The sequence below is a fragment of the Onychostruthus taczanowskii genome, unplaced genomic scaffold, assembly GCF_017590055.1.
Source record: "Onychostruthus taczanowskii isolate IOZ18803 unplaced genomic scaffold, ASM1759005v1 scaffold278, whole genome shotgun sequence".
Classification (NCBI taxonomy): Eukaryota; Metazoa; Chordata; class Aves; order Passeriformes; family Passeridae; genus Onychostruthus; species Onychostruthus taczanowskii.
This window is the reverse complement of record NW_024500106.1, coordinates 54471-75701: the sequence shown is the minus strand read 5'-3', so window position 1 is coordinate 75701 and position 21231 is coordinate 54471. Positions and strand designations below refer to the sequence as shown.

General features: G+C 39.9%; 1 protein-coding gene across 1 annotated transcript in view; it reads right to left on the bottom strand.

Annotated features, from left to right (window-relative positions):
• Positions 1 to 438: 438 nt before the first annotated feature.
• SYNJ1 (synaptojanin 1) overlaps positions 439 to 21231 on the bottom strand; it is a 53186-nt gene continuing 32393 nt past the window's right edge. The window contains exons 19-32 of the mRNA XM_041407692.1: positions 19636 to 19792; positions 19176 to 19293; positions 18853 to 19068; positions 18130 to 18208; positions 16608 to 16770; positions 15106 to 15312; positions 14341 to 14469; positions 13743 to 13781; positions 10687 to 10734; positions 9106 to 9144; positions 8973 to 9013; positions 6753 to 6861; positions 5633 to 5844; positions 439 to 2542 (exon numbers count right to left, since the gene is read on the bottom strand). Coding sequence (XP_041263626.1) covers positions 1703 to 2542; positions 5633 to 5844; positions 6753 to 6861; positions 8973 to 9013; positions 9106 to 9144; positions 10687 to 10734; positions 13743 to 13781; positions 14341 to 14469; positions 15106 to 15312; positions 16608 to 16770; positions 18130 to 18208; positions 18853 to 19068; positions 19176 to 19293; positions 19636 to 19792 — 2397 coding nt within the window. The 3' untranslated portion in view covers positions 439 to 1702. The remainder of the gene's footprint in view (positions 2543 to 5632; positions 5845 to 6752; positions 6862 to 8972; positions 9014 to 9105; positions 9145 to 10686; positions 10735 to 13742; positions 13782 to 14340; positions 14470 to 15105; positions 15313 to 16607; positions 16771 to 18129; positions 18209 to 18852; positions 19069 to 19175; positions 19294 to 19635; positions 19793 to 21231) is intronic.

The window sequence follows — 21231 nt, the reverse complement described above, 5'->3', positions numbered from 1 at the left end:
ATAAAGGAATGCCTGACTTGCTGACACCAAAAAGACGGTTGTACAGGGTTTTATTTACCCTGATGATTTAGGAGGATTAGCACGAGGGCACAGAGAGAGACTGACCCCCAGACCATAAGGGCAGGAATTTCAGGCATACCTGGGTGTCCTGGGGGATACAGCCATGGACAGGTGAGTGGGAACACAGAGTCCAGGGTCATGTGGGGAGTGGGTCTCACCTCCATCCTCTGAGTTTTCAAAGCATCTGCTGTTGCTCACTGCTCCCGTCAACACATGGCAGGGCCTTACTACAGCTCAAATATACACACATATATATATATACACACACATACATATATATACACACACACACATATATATATATGAAGACCCTGAAATTTCAGGTCATTCCCTGTGGTCCCCACAGTCCTGTGAAGTGCAGAGGAGCCGCACGCCGGGTACAGTTCAGACAGATAGTTTTTAATCACTGCAATTAAGTATTCGACAACATATTTATCACGCGACTCCCACTAGCAAAAGTTCCCCCCTGAATTTGGTTTGCTAATGTAAGAATATACCAAAACATCAACCACACGGATGTTTGCAGCAACAGCATAAAACAAGGTAACTCGCACACCGAAGCACAAGTAGTACCACTGCTGTTCCAAATGTACAACTGGAATGACCTGAACAGAAAAAAGCGCAATAGAAAACTCACTATCACTCCTCTAGGCGGCTGCAGCTCGTGGCTCACCAGGGGCTGTCCGAAGGAATAGCGGATTATTTCATGGATCACGTTGTGAGAGCATTTGAGGATTTCAAAAACGTACTGCCCTGGGATATTTCACTACCCTAAATATAATCCAAGCGTGTTGTTTCACCCCCTGGCTGGCAGACTACATGGTCTGCAACTGGAAATACTGCTTTGTAGCTCAAAAGCCAAGGGGGCTTTTTTCCAGAGGTTGAGGAAAAGCTTGCTGTATCAGCTGTTTCCAATTTGTGGAAAAAATATAAGTATAATTAAAATGGTAATGAATAAATGGATGATATGAAACAATTATTCTGAATTAGTGCTAGTGAGTGGATGTCACAATAGGATTTAACAACTGAAATGTACTGACACAGGAGATTAATTGAATATATTAATATGCAAAGTTTTGTTTCTACTTTGAAAGTAAACTATTTTTGTTGTGCCTCAGATTCAAATATAAGCCTTACAAATACCCATAGCCTCTGTTATAAATTAAACAGCTTCTAAACAATACTTGTCAACATTCAAATCTCCATAAACTTTGGCAGCTCTTTGGTAAATACTTATAAATATCAACTAACAAAACAGTCAGAAGGGAGGGGGGAGGCTACCAGCAGGGAGCCTCTTCTTGTGACATTCCACAAAGGAGAACAGAAATGAAAGAGCTCCCTAAGCAAAAATCTGTGTCCAGGATTGATAGGTTTTAGTGAGACAGTAGCTCACCCTTCTCTTTTTGTCTATTCAAATTATACACTATTACACTGAGATTTTAATAAACTTCAGACCATTTTTTTGTGCTCTACCATATATACACATTCAAAATTTATACACAAGCTGAAGTGGCTGTTTATGAGCAGAGTTAAGTTTCAGTGCATTTAACAACTAATTATTGCACACACAATCATCTCAAATGCCCAATTATTCTAATGGATAAATGTAGGAACAGATATAACCTTCTGGATCTCTGACCACCTATCTTTCTGTAAAATCATGAGTAGGTGACACCTTGGGTGCCGGGGAGGGATCTGCAGGGGACCTGCTGCTGGTTGCTCTGGATGGCACAGGGGGTGCAGGTGGCTTTCTTGCTGGCATTGTACAGAAGCAATCAGTCGAGCTTTTATTCCAGTCACCATCAAAGTTAAAGTCTGAACCAAGGAAAGTCTTCTGTTCAGCTCCCAGCAAACCTGGGCATCCAGCTGATTTCCCGGAGCCGAGTCGCGTAAAATCCGGAACGCTCGCAGATGGCTTCAGCTTCGTGTTAAAGTTCTCGTCCTCGTCAAACGTCACCCACCCTTTGGGCTGTATGTTTTCTACCTTGAGAGATTTACTTCGCAGGGAAAACATATTTTCAGCTGCATCCACAGGAAATAGAGGCTTGCTTGTGTTACAGCTGGGGGGGGGCAGAGGAGGGAATGGGTGGGAAGCAGCAGGTCCTACCAGTGAGGTTATCCTAGACTCCCGTGTTTCCGTCCTAAATGGGTTCCCAGCATTAGGAGTTCTTTCAGTGAATGGATTTGAGCAGCTCAGCCCAGTAATAAATGGATTTGGAGAGCTGCGCTGATGTTCCTGGGATGAGTGAAAGGTTGAAATAGGAGGCATTGCTGACATGCAATTTACAGTATTCGAATCATCCGCATTTCTTTGCCTTGCTGAAGGCAACTGCATCAACTCCTTCTGGTCTAAGGTTGGAGCAGGTGATGTTCGGACAGATGTCTGCATCTTGGACACGAGCAGCTGAAATGACAGGTCTTCAAAAGGGTCACTGCTGAGCTGGGGTTCAGGGTTAGCGCCGTACGTCCCGTTGGGATTCAGCTGCAAAGGAAGCAACGTGCTTAGGAATCGTGCAGCTGGTTCCAGGTTATTCCTACTGCCCCCCTTCTCACTCCTCAGCTGAAACTTCAACCCAGGTTGGTTTTAACCAGAACGGAAACAACAGCCTGAACCCCCTGTCTAAAGAAAAGCCTGTAAGTTGTTAAACACCACTCCCCCCTTCTCAGTGGTTAATGCAGCTGGAACCTGCTTCCTGCAGGTCCCAATCCCAGCAAAAAACAAAGTGAACTCTGGATAAGAAAATGTTCAGGAAATGCTACTGTATTCTAAGCAAGGGATAGCCCAGCACAACTATGAAATGAAAAGCTCTAGGTTACATTGTTTGGGAGTTTATCATACTGATGTTACAAGCAGCATGACAGCACCACAATGAAAGGAAACATTAGTGTTTGTTATTAGTATATGCAGTCAGACATTTCTATGTTGTCAGGCATCCGTAAGCATCTGCAGTACTTATTGTCATGAGAAGGGACAATCACTGTTTTCATAATTAAAATAACAAGTTATCCTTGGAGAAGACAGTTTTCTCCACAGAACTTCTCAGCTTTTAAAACCAAAATATTCTTGGTTTTATACACTGCTTCAAACAACAATGCAAGGTATTTTTTACCTTGTACAAGCTGTCCAAAAAGGTGGAGTATCTACTTTATTCAGTATGCACACTGACAGAAAAGAGTTTGGAGCCTCCCCTTATCAAATGAGTTAAGCTTAAGTTAAAACAGCTTCTAAGAGTTCACATGTCACAAAAAGATTTTATGATTTTAACAAAAAAATTAACATACCGAAACAGTTGAATTGGCTGTCTACAGTTGAAGTTTTTTGCAGAATAATATTAAAACAAAAGGTATTGAGTAACTTAGGGAAAAATGTGGAAAATTGAACGGTAGAAGCAATAGAAATCAAATGCAGCCTGGCACCAGCTGGATAAGTCCTGTGGTCATTTTAAAGTACAAGATCCCAAAGAAACTAGGAATCCAAACTGCTCCTTATTCTAAGTAAAAATTTGCTTTGAGTAATTCTGGAACCAAGTGTTTTTACAATTGTAACAGTTTGTTTTACTTTGGGTCACAGTAAGTTCTCTTTTCCTTGAGCAATGCAATATATGAGGCTTATTTTGGAAAAGAATTTGGCAGTGCAGTAGCACCAGGATTTATTTGCGTTAAAGAGGACATTTATTGCCAACACTGATCTTGTTTTCCCCGAACAGACAGATCAGGAGGCTCAGCAGTGACTAAGCAACGTAGGCGAGGGTCCAATTATTTCAGAAAAGGATGATGACACAAAATAGTCGCTCTGGCCTTAATAAAAGCAGTCTCATTTTTAAATGCACTATGAAAGGAAAAAGCAAACTATGGTATGACAGTCAATCCATGAATGCAGACAGGTGGTGTTTAACGGGGGTGGGACTGCAGATGTATGAAAACAACATTCATACATCTTTTCTGCTCGAATAGATGGAGACCACATACAAGATTGGTAAATAGTTAGATACCTGTTACCCTGACGGTTGCTCCTGCTTGTGAAAGAGAAACAGATATCAGAGGAAAGAAAATTAGGAAGAAAATCCAAGTAACAAAGCAACCTCATGTTAAAAATATTTTCAGAAGTTTTCACAAAGCCGTTTTTTGGAGCTCTGAACACAAGTACTTACTAGACACTACACTAAATTTTCAATTTCTGTTGTCTTCTACTGTAAGCTCGACCATTAAGAGTCATAAAAAACCCCCTCAAGTCCATTCTAACGATATTTCCATACAGACACCCACTGTGCAGCTGACTGTGCTGCTTTTGGAGACTAATTATAGGAATCTGAGCATGGATGGTCTAATTCTAGTAATCTACTACCATGAAAAGCCCCACAGCTCTCATTCTGGGAACTATGTCAGTATTATCCCTCATTTATAGTAACAGTTTTGCAAGCTGAAAAAAAACATAATGCCTCTCCTGTGGAACTGTACCATCTCCCTTCTTCACAACAAAGAAGATCTACTTACAATAACTAACTCTCTTTCTCAATGTACGGATTGTCTAGAGTCCTGAATATTCACACTGTACAAGTGATTATTTTTATAAGAACAGATTTCATTTCTTGAATATCATAATCAAGATTTGCATAGAAGGATGGGCTTGGAATTCACTACCTCTCAAAAGACATTGCACTTCTTTAAAGACCTTTCCTCAGAAAACTGTACTTTTTGGTCTAAGTTTCCAAAATAAAAGGCAGTTCACAGGCAAAGAAAGAGGCTGGAGAAAGAAAAGAAAAGCATGTAAAGATTTTTTCAGTTTGAATTCAAAAATCAGCTCACTGAGGACTGAATTTGGCTGCTTCACTGCGATACAAAATAGGCATTAACTATTGTAGCAAAAAAGGCATAAGAAAAAGAACCTGAGCAGCACTGAAAACCTGCTTCTGCATTTTTAAGCACTAGGAAGAATCTATGGCTTTTCCTAGAAAAAGTTGGTGCTGTTTTTTTATCCAAATAGTCTAAATGATCCCAGAGAACAGAATGTTAGTGTTACTGTATGAAATTTCCACATTATGTGGATAGGTTTCTGTATTTTAACCGACACTGGGGAACAGGGAGAATTCTGTTTCTCTTAAGTACTGATTAATATATTCATTTAACTTATTTATCAATATCGTGTCCCTTCAATGAATGATCAACATAAAGCACCACATCATGCAATAACTATTTAAAACCTGTGCTAGCTACTTACTGTACAGCTTGTCATGCACACATCATTATCAAATCAGATTTATTTAGATCGAGTGTTTTTCCATGCAAAGTTGCCAAATGACAACATAATTTTAAGACTGGAGTCCATAAATTGTAAGGCCATCATAAGAAATCCCAAATTCCATGTTTAGTATTTAAGATGTTAGTTACTCATGAACAACACACAAGCAATTATTGCTCTCATAGAGCTCCATGACCACTGAATCCAATCTTCGGACCCTTGTTTTTGTTTCTGTGCTCACTCTAAGGGTTCCTCAAAAGCCTGCAGCATCCAGTACAAGCTGTGTTAATTTACATAGTGAAAGAAGGTACCTACAGTTTTTTTTTTACTTACCTGCTGCTGGGAGGGAGCAGGTTCAGAAGGCAAACTGTGAGATGAGCGGCTACGAGGTGGCGGCTGTGGGGGCTCCAGACTTTGCGGGGCACTTGCCTGAGATGGATGCGGTGCCACAGGGATCAGGGGCTCCTGCATCCTTAGCACAGGAGTGCTGGGCTGAGCAGGTCCAGCAGCCTGAGGCTTTAGTGGTTCAGGAAGCAATGGCGAGCCTGGAAGTACATTTGCAGTGATTTTCATGGTAAGGAATTGTAACAAATCCTAAGGACGGCAGGATGGGGAAAGCAACAGAGAGAACTGCAGAGAAGGGGCTGTAAGAGCAGCAGGTGATCATGGCAATGGGACTGGAAATCATCAAAAACTCAGCAGATCTCCATTAAAAATTGTTACTTTAGTTTAAGCTGACAGAGGGCAGGGTTAGATGGGGTATCAGGAAGAAATTCTTCCCTGAGAGGGTGGGGAGGCCCTGGCACAGGATGCCCCTGGGTCCCTGGAAGTGTCCAAGGCCAGAGCAGGTGGGGCTTGGTGGAAGGGGGCCTTGCCCATAGGCAGGGGCTTGGAATTAAACGCTCTCCAAGGTCCCTTCCAACACAAAACCGTGATGTGATTTTACCCAAAACACAAATCATGTCACTCCAAAATGTACTTCAGTTATGTTGAAAAGTATTTTGAAGGTCACTATTATAAAAAAGTGTATTTTTATACATACAAAGACAAAGGGATTTTTTAAACTGTAAATTTAGGAAGTCGCTTTGAGAGTCAGACATAAATGCTACTCCAAATCTTATGATGTACAGAATTACAGAATTACCAATGCAGAGAGTGTCTAGTGCTCAATAGTCAGAATGGGACACACCAGCGAGCTCACACCAAACACTGCAATCTTTGCACAGTTTCCCTGATACCATGAAATCTACGGGTTTGATTTATGATCTTGAGATTAGCATCTACAAATGCAATACTTGTGGATGCTTAACACAAACTGCCAAATGCTATTACATCCAAGAATCTTGATTTCTAGTGAAAAGTGGAGACATCTGTTAAAACACAACATTCAAACCACAGACTGCAGCGCTTGACTGAATACTGACATTTGTATTTAACTTTAAGGGAAACTCACCCCTTGGTGGTTCAGCTGGCTTGGCCTGAGCCTCAGATGCTGGTCTTGCCCCCGAGGGACGGACATGGCTTTGTGGGGCACTGATAACTCCAGCTCGAGGAGGAACAGTCTGCCAGGAAAGTGGGTAAAAAGAAAGTATTTTAGTTCAGCTTTGGATCTGCAATCATCTACTGCTAAATGATTCCGAATAATCAGGATTCTGTGAAAAATAAATTCTTTCATAACACTTGTTCAGCTGGTTGTGTGCACATGCAGGAACAAAGAATATATTTTCAAAACATGATGGTTCAATTCAAAGCAAAGGATTTTTACAACACTTTTCAACTTTATATAAATATTTACCTGTGAAACAATGCTAGAGACAGTTATTATTTTGCTAGTATTAATAAGATAATTTACCTAAGTCTGCAAACTGTAAGCAACAAAACCAACATGAGCAACTACTTTATTTGGAGGTCTCCTGTTTCACAACAAACAGTATTAATGAAACAAACATTCTGCATAATCTGAAGGCTGAAGTCCTCCTGAGGCTGATGGAATAGAAGTTAATACGCTGGGAATGCAAATTTAAAAGTCTACATCAATACTTAAAGAGACATAGGAAGCTATTCCAGATTACAACTGAAGCAGAGTAAATTACAAACAACACAGTGAAAACTGAATAAAAGTCCCTGGGATAAAAATGCCAGAGATCAAGGGGAAAAGGACTGTGAGACAGGAAATACTGTGAGACAAAAAAGATTGTGAGACAAGTTTGTAAGATTTGTTTCCTGTACAATGTTGTGTACCAGAAGACATTCTAGAAATCGTTTTCAGAGCAAACTCTATTGCACAACTGTACACAAAAATTAATTAGAAACAAGAAAATACTATAAAAAATAGTATCATTCTTGATCTTAGTTTTACTAGATACATCCCTGGCTTTGTATATCACATGATTCCTTATGCTTGGCTGGGTCCATTTACCAACATTCTGAACTCTTTCAGCCACCTGACCTTAGAAATTCCTGTCTGAATTTCTTAATCTCCAATCTGATCTGAGATTGCCAAGAATAATTTTATTATTTGTTTGAATATTCCGATAGTAGGCAGGAGGATGATTTTCTTTCCTGTTTCTTTTTGATATATTTTTATTTTTTAATAAGTGTAAACCAGCTCTCAGGATCCCTCAGTGGGAAGCAGCACCCACTGTAGCTACTGTCCCTGGTCCTGAAATCCTTGAAATGAAATCCAAAAATCACCTGAGACAAAGGCAAGCACGCAGTGAAAACCTAATACATTCTTTCCTATATATACCAGGTTTTTTAATCCAAATTTTAGAAGAGGCCATTTTACTTTTCCAGAAAATATTTTTAAAAATTATTAATTGTTCACTGTGAGAATCAATCTCTTTGAGAAAAATGAATCTGTAAAATTTACTTTCAGCTGTAGTTTTCAGCCGTTCCAATACTGGAATATGCTGCAAAGTTAAGGAATTATCAACAGACCATCCCACTACTCAGTAGTTCTTTAAGAAGACCTGCAGCTATTAAAACACTACCCCTCTTCCCTCACATAAGGCTCCTGCTTGCTACTGTTAAGAAAAAACGAGGCAGATGTATTTCATCTCTTGATTTCCTGTGTGGAGTTGAATGCCCTTCATTCTCTTCCTTCAGTTCATTTCCACAAATAAAGGAATGAAGTACACAGTACTAATATTTGCTGAAACAGATGAATGTTTCATTTTTACATGAAGACCCTTATGAAAATTAGTCTTTCAAACAAGGTGCTAAACTCCATAACACATCAAGTAATCATAAGATGTCAATTGCATATGCAATCCATTAATGGCCTAAGCAATTAACTGCTGGCACGATTTATGTTCCAGTACAGAAGATAATGCATTTTATCACACCAAATCAGTAAGGACATATAATAAAAAGTAACTTTGCAGTTACTTGAAAGGAGATGTAAAATGTGTATTTGGGAGCCTATCATGTGACTGCAGAGTGCACAACAATCAGCTCACATCCACTCTGAACATACATGGTGGTGCCCCCCCGCCCCCAATCCCGCAGTATTTTCAGTCAATAGACAAAAGTTGTTGAGATAATTAACTCACAGCAACTGTAAACTGACTTGTAATCTGGTAGATTTCTTATATCTGTTATGACTAACAGAAACCTTGATGTAATAAAGAGTAGACACTTGGCAGGAAAATGATGTTAAAACAATACCTACCGGTCTGGTTGTACCCGCTGAATGTGGAGGCTGATTACGAACTGTAACAGATATTAGAGATTACTCAATTAGCACTTATTTCAAAATCAACTTCTGTCTGTATTATAGTTAGTACAAAGCATGTGTCTATTACCTAAATTATCTTTTCTTTGTGTTCCAGGGCTTTTTTGTGCTTTGAAGCATGGAAAACAAATAGATTATCTGCATTAGATAAGCCACAAATGGTTATTAGAGAGGCAATGTTACATGACTACTACTGAGAAGGGAACCAAGGAGATACCAGTGATTTTTCCAAAACTTATTACATATCCACCAGCTGTCACTAACACACTCTATCCCATGGCACACATGAAGTAATTTGACCCTTTTTATTACAGATTATTTAAATCACTTCCTATTTTTTTGCAAGCTAAAGACACCCACTTGTACAGGTGCCCTGTGTTCTCAATCGTGTTGGAAGCTGTTTTGTTTTGTGGTATATTCTGCAGATGTTCTACCAGCAGTGGTTAGAACCAAGAGAATTGATGTGACAGTTCCTGGCCCCACTCTCTGCGTGCATGGGATAAATGTGTTAGAGCACCAGCTTCACCATGGCCACGCTGATGGCAACCTTCAGATGCAACATCCAAACTGGGTAGTGCAGGAGATGAAAAAAACCCTTCAGTTCAGACAAGTACACGATTTCTAACAGGCAGGGAGGTTTAGGATTCTGGCTTGAGTTTCTGCTGCTTATTTCCCAGGAAGGCAAAGTCACCATGTCAGTGACAGCAAGTGAAAAGAACTCTGTGGTGCATCGCACAGTTTATCAAATCAACTTCCAGCTATCAGACTGCCCTTCCAGCTATCAGACTGTCAGAATGGGTTTCTGGGTGCTGTTCTCCTGCCCTGAGCAACCTGGTGCCAATTTACCCTCCTTGGAGCAGGAAGCTGGAGTGGATAACCACCGAAGGTGCCTTCTGACCTCAAATATTCTATGCATAGAGCCGTTTTGCCAATTTGGAAAAAATGAACCAGCAATGCAGCCACAATGAATTGTAGCATACAGCAGGAAACCCTGCCAGTGACTCTGTTAGGACTTGTATTGCTATTTGCTGTGAAGGACTCATTCCTGAGAGACAAGGGAGAAACCCAAGCCCATGGCTCTGCTGGCACGGCTAAAGCAGGACCCATCCAGCAGTAATCCCATGAAATCTAACCAGAATGGTGCAAGAGAAATGCTCCTCATAACTGTGTGTTACACACAGCTGGCTCTCAGAATCAAAATACCTACAGTGTGCTCTTTAGAAAGAAAGAGGCAAAATATTAAATTATAGACCAAATTGTTTAAATGGAAGTTTCTCTCCCCAGAATACATGAACGTACGTAGTTCTTTATGAAAAGTCAGGCTCCCTAGATTCCCTATTTAGTTCCAGGTGTAATGGTCACTCTGATGACCAGCCAGCTACAGCTTCCTCTGAGGGTCAGCCTTAAATGCATTTTTGATTAGAGCACTCTAAGTTTTCACTTAGCTTTTCATAAATGCCTTCTGTAACAATTCCCACCACCACTGAAAACCAGGAAGTAACCTGGCTGGGTGAAAGCTATGCTAAATAAAATAACAAAGACCCTACATGATAAATATATTAATGAAACCACCTTTAGTATCACAAGAGCAACAATATTACTCATGTTAAATTAGAAATCCATTTCTAGAATACAAAAATTATTATGTTACCTTCTACTTCTCTCCTAGCTACCCCAGGACTGGGAGGAGCTCCAAGACCTTTACAGAGAAAGAAGAGAAGCTGTACATAGCATAAGAAAAGCAGTAGATTGAGAAAGAAAAACCAGAAAGAACACTGCCACAAGACAGCTTTACACACTTTAACTCTGGTCTAGATAGATTACAGTCACCTGTAGGAAAGAACTGTTTGTAGCAGCATGGGGAACCAGACTGGTGTGAATTACAAATCATCAAGTACAGTCTGGTTTAGTAACATCTGTTATTTTATTTTATGTTATGGTTGAAAGTGAATTTCATTCCTTCAAAATGTTCACTCTCCACAAACATTTGGCTGTCCAGTGTGATCTGACATGCCAGTCTTGAACCTCTCATGAGCAGAGCACAGACCTGTACTCAAACACTGGAGAATAAATGACCATAGCACTTACACCCTGTAAAATTAAGCCTGATCCCTGTCACTCGTAACACTGAGTAGTCTGTTTGTGCCATGGTACATCTGAATAAGAAATCTCATGAAAGCAATACTTCCCACTTCATATTGTATCTTGAAAAACTGTATTACTAAATTACTTCTACACAGCACTGTGCACTTGGGACAGCTGTACCAATTGGTTTAACAGCTCAGATTGAGAGAAGATTTTCAATCATGCATAACCATACTGAATTACTTTATTTCTGCAGTGTCATCAAGCATGCACTGAGTTCCTAAAACTGTATGGCAAAAACATGGCAGGACATAGACAAGATGGAAATACTGAAGGCATCCCTTAGCTATGACACAGCCACCTGCTTTCTCACCATGTGCCCACGTGTGAGATCTGCCCAGGAGCTCTGTGTGATCTGTGAGTTCTGTCACAGAGTGGGCAGAGTGAAGGCTGCACATGGGGCTGAAATGGGTCTCTCCAGAGATGTTAGATCTCTGCTTTGGCTGAACATCTGTTTCTAAGATGATAAACCCTAGCATGTGTCATCTGTTCTGGCTGAGACGCAGGCTCTGCCAGTTCCCATCACAAGTTTCTGACTGTGAGTGACTCTGTGAGAGGAGCAGCAGTGAGGCTGCACAGGAGTAGGGCACTGCCTGACAACATTCCACTGCTCTTGTTTTGTGCAGGAGGACAACTAAAGCCAGCTCCTTGCAGCAGAAGGGAGACACAGGATTACGTTCCTACTTCAGTACACCAGACAGAGGGAGCAAGATCTCCGGGCATGAAGATTTGGCAAGGTAACAAACATTCACTACAAGGAAGAGAAACAGCACAGAGGGTAAATACCTGAGATTTCACTTACTCATAATACTCTTCAGTAGTGAAAAAGCAAAATTGTCATGCTCTGATAATGCTATCACAAAGGGCAGCATGGGAATATTTCAATCTTAGGGACAATGAAAAACAGTTTAAATCAATGATAAAAGCCTTGGCTGCAACAATCAGGAAAACTCTGACTACTAGTATTAAAGGAAAAAACCCACAAATGTTATTAATTAGCTTAAAGTGACAATTGATATTTTTTAATGTTCTCTGAGAATTTAATCTGTAATGTATTGAAAAATACTGGGTAAACAGAGTGCAACATTTTAATTTTTAACTATAAACAACTGGAGCTTATAGAATCCTCAGTGAAATTTTTTTGGTATTAGCATACAAAAGGTCTACACTTTGTAAAGCCCAGCAGTGAGCGCAGAGCCTTGTTCACCTGAATTCTGAATTACTTCTGATATAAAATATGACCAAACTAAAATACTTAGGTGCCCAAATCTTTCTCTCATCTTAAAAGCATACTGAGCCATTAGAAAAAGTGCCATGGGCATTGAAGGGACTGAAGTACTTGGGGGAAAAAGGGTCAAAACATGTGAGGAAAAAAAGTAACATTTAAAAGGCACAACATTATAAAGACATGATCAGTGTCCCTTTGCATGTGCTATGGAAGTCTAAACCCAAAGTTTGATCCACTTACACACTACACAGGGATATATCCACAGAGCTTTAAGAGCCTTCCTCCTAGGGAAGAGAAACAGGTGCCTTTTCCCCACTAAAGTAACCCGTAAGGACATTTATTTTGGTTCCAGCCCTGTGCTAACTTGCTTGGAGCTGAGCTCAAATACCCATGAAAAGCAGTCATTATGCTTACACATGTACACCATGAGTGGAAAATGGAGAGCAGAAAAAAGTGAAGAGCTTTTTGGTTTGGAATAATATATGAAAAAATATACTACAGTCTCAAATGATTGCATAAAAAGCAAGTTTTATGCAAGTTACAACTCTGTGAAAAGCTATGTTGGGAAACATGATAAAAGAAAACAAGTGACTAGTCTTCGCACAATTGAGACAAACAGGATTGTGTCAGTGCACAGAAAACTACAGAGACTGAAGAACAATTAATTAAATCTCAGCCATGCTGAGTGTGGTCTATCAACTGCTTTCTAAAGCTTCTGCATTTTAACTCATCTGAAATATTACACGTTGGGCATAAAAACTTCCTTGTCTCACCAGTATCTAAGAGCCAAGCACATTTTTGCCTGACACCAAAGTTAGCGGATAGTTATGGAGTATTTAAAATAGCTCATGTGTTTTCTGAGATTACTCGAAACTTTCAAAGCATTTTGTCAAAAATCCCTCTTTCCTGCCAACTGAGGGACAGTGCCTGCAAGTGCCACTAGCAATTCACACCCTGTCTCATGTACTGACGAGCTGATTTAAGTCCAAGCAGGACAGCAAAATGTGGGCCAGAGAAGGACAAAGCCTACTTTGAAGAAGCACTTCACAGAAAAGTTAGCTGGATGTATTCACCCAGAAGAAATATCTGGAACAACCTTCATCTCTGACTTTAAAATACCAACTTCTGGAGAAATACTATTTCATCAGAAAGTCAAACGTAGTTCAGAGGGGGAAGAAAGAAATGACAGTGAGATTCATTAATTATCCAGTTCTGTAACTTTGAGAATTGCCCATTTTTACACCTTTGGAAATCATCATGTTAAGTATTGTCACAACAGATCCCCACAGCAATTTTGCTATGCAGTCATATTCAGAAACAATTAAAATCATTACCTCCAAATTCTTTTCTAGCAGGTGCAGGACTCCTACCGCCTGACAGTATTTAAGAAATGAATGCAGCAATAATGAAAAATATCAGTATAGTAGGAGGGAAGAAAAAGAATGAGAAAGTTAAAAATCACAAGGGTCAGTTTGTTATTAACTATGTTGCCCAAATGCTTCTGAACATCCAGTTTCTCTTAGTGCTCAATTGTTCACAGTCAGATGATCCAAATTAACTCTACATTAAAAACTTGGACATGATAAAACACATATATACTGATGCCAAAATTAAAGGAATAGCAATGAACCACTGAAAGCACAAGTTAATTTCTATTTTATTTTGAAATAGATGCTATAAAAAAATGGAAATGTCGAGTAAGCATTGCTGTAAAATTTCACATTTTTAAAACTGTCAAAGTACGTTTATAAAAACGTATTCACTAATATTTAAATTAAGAATACTGTTATTGCTTTTAAACTTACCAGTTAAACATTTCAATTAAAAACCAGTGAGCCCAAAGTGTAATATGCAGTTTGGGTTTGCATTTCAAGTCCCTGTCACAGACTTGAAAGCAAACATTCCTGGCACCAGAGAAGGCGCCCGCGTTACCTGAGGGCGGAGGCGGCCGCTGCGGAGGAGCGGGACGGGCAGGAGGAGCCACGGGCCGAGGGGGTGGAGGACGCTTGGGCTCCAGGCTCTGGGGAGGCTCCTTCTGCTGGGCACCCGTCTGGAATTCAGCTGAAGCATATGACAGAAAACAATACAACAGTTAGCACCTTGGACATGCTAAACCCAGCAAAGCTTGTCTAATAGCAAGGTTTTCCTCACAGAGAGGACAGTCAGGCCCCAGCCTTGGAAATAACGATCCAGAAGTTTTTGAGAGAGGGAAGACAAGAGGAATGAACCAATGATGAAAAGAAGCAGATTTCCTAAATCAAAACTTTTGCCTCATATGTTTTAATAACTTTGTTTTTCATGAAATCCTGAACAATCTTGCCCATTGCAGCATTCCAAATTTTGATTCTGACTCTTACCTGTGAGCTAAGTTCTCTGGAAAAAATGCCACAAAGGGAATTCTCAAGGCATTTGAGCAGTTAAAATAAACTCAATAAGAAGCCATTCCAAGCACCATCACTGTGTTCACATGTTCACTTCATAATTTAAAAAGAGGCTACATTTAAACAGAAGTTTTCATATTGTGCTCCCAATTTACAGATGTGCTGATTACAATTTATATCTTGGAGCTGACAGGAGTAGGGATTGTCAGGAGCTGTATTCTGAGAGTACGCCTGGGGTGAGCCAGGCTTTACAGACACGCTGCAGCAGAACTTGGGTGTGGCAGTTCTCAAGGCAGTGGGGCTGTGCAGTACACACCATGTGTGGAAGCAGGTGGTCCCGGAGCTTTTCCTGGGGTGCGGCTGGGTCTCACCGGGAGCGTGGGTCCCTCCGACAGCGTCGGGGACTGGCAAGGGCTGGAACGCGGGGAAGAGCTCGGGGAGGTTCCGAGCCCTGAGCTCGATGTTGGCTGTAGGTGCTGGGGAAGGATTTCCTCTACTTCAGCACTGTAGTCATCGATGTCTCCTAAAGAACAAACCCCAGAGGAGAAAAGCACGTAAAAGCTGACTCTGGGCATGAGATTTTGTGCAATAAAAGCCCCGAAGTTCCAAGGAATTAGCTCAGCAACCAAAGTATGATTCTTGCATCCCAAAATTACACATGAAGAACACATATGTATTCAAACCAGCTAAAAATATTTCAAATGCCTAATACACATTATAGATCCATATTAAAGGTAATTATAACAGCGTGGCAACAGTGAAGTTGATTAATCTAACAATTAGCTTTACAGGTTATTTCCTTGGTTTGCAATATGGCAAGCTTCACTTGCTCTTCAGAAGGCTGGGCAGGGGATTTCAAAATATCTGTTATTTCTAACAACTTGTCATGGTTTGACCCGGAAGTACGGTTTTGGGAAGTTATGGTCAAACCAATCAGTGGCCAAATTTTAGATTGGCACCTGGTGTGGCCACTGGGGGTGTGGATACGCCTCTGAGAACACACAGGGGTTAAGAGCAGATTTTTATTTTTTTTTTTAAAAAAAGGGGTGCTTGTGTGAAAGGAGGGTATTGGATTGGGAATTAATGTATCAGAGGGGATTTGAATGTTAGAGGACTGGGGGGAGGAGGAGGAGGAGTGTTTTGAAAGTATTCTATTGTAGATTGTTGTGTGTATGTAGTTTTCCCCTTCCTTTTCGTGTCTGTGTAGATTAATAAAGTGTTGTCTTTTCCCTCCATTCCCAAGTTAGAGCCTGCTTTGTTCTGTTCCCGGGTCACATCTCACAGCAACCATTTCGGGGGATACACCTTTCATGGGGGCACTGGCACTGAGCCAGGGTCAATGCATGACACAACTGCTTGTAAAAGGTGGAATGATGTTAAAGAAAAAGGCTCAACATGGATTTGAAGAGTAAACTGTCAATTTAGAATATACTTAGAATATACTGAAATGTAGACGAGAGTGAAGCAGATTGTCGAGATACTGTTGGAAAGAATGTGATTTCTAATCTGTTTTAGATAAGCATAGATACATTTATATTAAATTAACTACATTGACATGCTTACACTCCTAAACAAAGTAAAGAATGCTTTATCTCAACAAACCTTCCATATCATAGTCTGCAGTAACCTCAGCATCTTCACAAAGCAAAGTGGAGCTTGTTGATGAAGGCAGCCCAATATTAATCTTCTCTAGATTCATTTCATCTTCCAAACTTCTGATCCAGTCTGGATTTTTCAAGTTGATATTTATAATCCTTCCTTGTAGCTGAATTGCCAAAAAAAATTATGCACAAAACAGAAGAGTAGGAATCAACAAACCTTCCATATCATAGTCTGCAGTAACCTCAGCATCTTCACAAAGCAAAGTGGAGCTTGTTGATGAAGGCAGCCCAATATTAATCTTCTCTAGATTCATTTCATCTTCCAAACTTCTGATCCAGTCTGGATTTTTCAAGTTGATATTTATAATCCTTCCTTGTAGCTGAATTGCCAAAAAAAATTATGCACAAAACAGAAGTTATTAAGAGTAGGAGTATTAAAGCTCAGCATTTTAGGTTTAAAAAGAAAAAAAATTCCTGAAAATATCACAGATAAGGTTATAGGAATTTCTGTGACTAAAAAATAATTCTGATTCACTTCATTTTGGTACGTACCTACATTTATGTAATTTAAATTGTTCATTACAACCATTTAATTTTTTTTTTGTAGAAAACCTCATATCATAGTCTGCAGTAACCTCAGCATCTTCACAAAGCAAAGTGGAGCTTGTTGATGAAGGCAGCCCAATATTAATCTTCTCTAGATTCATTTCATCTTCCAAACTTCTGATCCAGTCTGGATTTTTCAAGTTGATATTTATAATCCTTCCTTGTAGCTGAATTGCCAAAAAAAATTATGCACAAAACAGAAGAGTAGGAATATTAAAGCTCAGCATTTTAGGTTTAAAAAGAAAAAAAATTCCTGAAAATATCACAGATAAGGTTATAGGAATTTCTGTGACTAAAAAATAATTCTGATTCACTTCATTTTGGTAGGTACCTACATTTATGTAATTCAAATTGTTCACTACAAGCATTTAATTTTTTGTTGTAGAAAACCCAGCAACTCATCTCCTACAGTTCTCCTTTTCAGTTAATCAGGAAGCTTCTGGTTTTTTTACTCTAACAGAAAGACTATTATTTATAAAGAAAAATAGAATTGCTTATAAACTACTTGAATAAAGTAATTTTTAGAGGCTGGCACAGAGCAGATCTTCATTCCATAAACTGACCTTCTGCCTAGAGCCCCTTCCTGTCTGAACTGCCAGTGACATCTCACAGATGCAAGGATCCATCTGTAAGCATCACACCTTCTAAGTCATAACAGCCACAGACTAGTAAAAATTTCAACATCAGAAGTTAAATTTTCACAAAGATTAAATACTGATCCCATAGAAGTCAATGCAAGCTGAAATTTTGACATTTTTCAGAGTTTGTAGTACAGAAGTGCTAAATTTTTAGTAACTGCAAGCTATAAACATTTTTAATTGGTTAATTTAATTCAAGAAACTAAACTCTGCTTTTCATATGAACCTCTCACTTGATGAAGATGCCTCTCAGATCTTAATTTATTTTTAGAAGGAGTATTGTTAGAGAAATCAGGTATGATACTTCTTTTATATGGCTTTTGAAACTCAACATATGGTATGGGGCTAGCAAAAGGAAAAAAAAAAATGCTACAGTCCAGTACAGGACAGAAAATATGTCTAAGAATCAAAAACAATAAATCCAACCCACACAAGAAGACTTAAAAAGGCTGGATTTTCTATTGCTATACAAAGGTTCAGTCATTTCTACATTACCTCAACACCATTCAAATTCATAACATTCAGAGCAGAGCTTCCTTCCAAAAATGTTACCCACATCTTGTCTTCCACAAACCTGCAAAGTTCATTGGAAACAATAACCAGCAAAATACCACAACACTTAATAGTACAACTTCTAGCCTATTGCAAATGCAACATCCTTATTTTCAGTTTGTTTAAAACTACTGACCTAATTCTAGAATACAAAATTGGTATAAAATTCTCCAAAATAAGAGTATCTGGAAAAGTCATGTCTGACAACTGAGACACACAGGTATTCAAAATGAATTCTAAAGACATTTAAGTTGAAATTCAAATGTTAAAAATGAAACAGATCATAACTGGAAAGTTATTTCCTACCTAAGGAAATAACTTTATTCAGGAAATTGGTGGGAACAATGAAGATGAATTTTGGACTTGGACCTGCTGGTCCAAGTCCAGATAGGACAAGGGGGGAATTGCTTCCCACTGCCAGAAGGTAATGTGGGATACTGGGAAGAAATGCTTCCCTGTGAGGGTGGGCAGGCCCTGGCAGAGGTGGCCCAGAGAAGCTGTGGCTGCCCCTGGATCCCTGGAAGTGCCCAAGGCCAGGCTGGAGGCAACCTGGTCTCGTGAAAGGTGTCCCCATGGCAGCAAGTAGGGCTGGGTGATCCCTTCCAGCCCCAAACAATTCCGTGATTCTATAAACAGAGATTAAAAGTAAGAAGTTGCTTTTTTCACCTTATAAGTATAACTTCGCCATAGCTTGCAAATTTTTGAAGAAGATCATCAATCAAGTTATCATCAAAATAGTTTTCTTCAGCTGAAGAACTTCTGATGGAGACCATCACAGTACCATCGGGTGGTCCTTGCATTGCAATCACCTCCTTATACACTTTTTGTCTCTCTTCTGCTTCAATTTCAAATATGTCAATGTCAATCAGTGCAACCACAGGCCTTGGAAAAAACAGACAAGAAAATCCTGTCAGTAGAGTATATGAGCAACAAAATACACAGCACAAGTATTAAATCTTAGGAAGTAAAGTATAAAATTGAACTGGAACCTATGATCAGATGTTTTCAGCTCTGCTCTTCCGTAGTGCAGCAAAGTGCCAGGATTCCATGTGTAAGGGACATTACTGTCACTGTGAAAGCTTGCATTCAGGAGATCCAGGTCTTCAGCTACAATCAGCAATGAAAACAAAGGAGGAAAAATACAGTGATTGCAAGGATGTGCTATTTGTAAAAAGAAAAAACATAGGAAGTAAATCCAAATAGAGTGTCTTACAGAAACCATCAGAAATCATCCCCCCCAAAGTTCCTTTTCCACTCCTCAAATGTCCCTAAGTGGGACCTGATTCGTGGCCCTTTCTTCAGCCTCACTGTGTTTACTGAGGGTCTGTTACAAGGGTTCTGTATCCTGCCAAGCCAGGAAGAGGCACTCGGCATCACTGCATTGTGAATTAGATGGAGCCTCTCAGTCACTTAAAGCACATCTCAAACAGCTGAAGGAAACCCTCAAACCTGATCGGTCGAAGGGCCATTTCCTTCTCCTCCAAAGGATGCGGTCTGTCCACGCCGGCGTGCGACACTTCTCACTGGTGTCATAGTCATCAGAGAACAGATCATATTTGTATGTTGGGGCAAAATTGATTTTCCCTTCCAGGAATCCCCTAAAGATCTGTAAAAACAGAAGGGAAACAGTTGAAACTAATCAGAATTCTCTATTCTAACACTGACAGCCTGTATAAACACCTCAAAATCAAATTTAAAAACCTGCTATTTGTTAAAATGGATTCCTCTCCACATTTTGTCTGCTGAAAACATTTGACACTGTGACTAAACAGTGACCCAGACAATCGTCAATGAACAGAAGTATGCCAGCAGTTATATCTTCAAGCCCAGGCTTATGAACAACCTACTGTTCCTTCAGTGTCATGACCAACTGCAGGTCACCCAGAACACTGATGCTGTAACACAGCATTTTAATCTGGTGCTTATTTGTTCCTGTGTCAGCAAAAGTGGGGAATTAAGGTGTACATTTTATGGTTTATATCCATCTGAACATTTTCCCAAAAATTCACAGACACACGCTGGTTTGGGTTGGAAGGGACCCTAAAGATCATCCACTTCCACCCCCTAGCCATGTATTAACCTGGTTCACTAGACCAGGTTGCCTAGGGTGCCATCCAAATGCCCCCTCAAATAAATAGGTTAAAAAAAAAGTCCTTAATACATTCAATCTATTCAAAGTGAGCTTCTCACTCATTAAGTGTTTAAACTGGACTCAAGATAAAATCCTTTAACTCAAGTCAGCTCCATTCTTGAGTTCAACCTTCCATGGGCAGCCTTTCCTCCACTTCAGAAATCTGTAAAAAAGAAATTTAACTTGGATCTTACAGTCAAATCTGCATCAAGTGACAGGCTGACCGGCTTTTCTTGCTGGAAATACAATTTGAAATCAGTCAATTTAAAAGTCAATGTCAGAAGATCAATGTCAGCATGCCAGAAGTTCCACAACTTCTGAGACAGTTAATTTGTTTGGCTTCAGTAATTATTTTCTAACCTACTTTTTATGGAGCAAGTTACTATGTAAACACCTTTCCTGAGCAGCAGGTACAGATGTAAACCTGCCACAGCAGGGACACAGCTGGTACCCAGCCAGCAGCTTCTAAATCATGGAATATCACCCCAAAAATGCAATGCTACTCTTGCTCCACAGCCAGGAGTCCTTTCCATATTCTCACAGTTTCCATAGATTTCGCCAGCTTTGTAACTGCTGGAGGTGTTTCCAAAACCTCTACACATCATGTTTTGATCCACTTAACAGACAGTCTGACAAACACACAATGCTGTCTGCCCATGTGAACATACACCTTGCTTTCTCTAGCAAACAGCTGTTAAAAATGGAGTGAGTAAAAGTATCCAGTGTTTTGCCTCGTGTTCTGGTGCACAAGATAGCAGCACAAATGGAAGGGAACTCTAAATCAGCAAAACCACTACTTATGATCAAAGTGCTGGTGGGCAGAGAGACCCAACAACAGAGGATTGTCTCTTTTTATCATATCCAGCCTTCCCATGCAGAGCTGCAAAGAGAACAAGAAACCCTACAAATCTAAG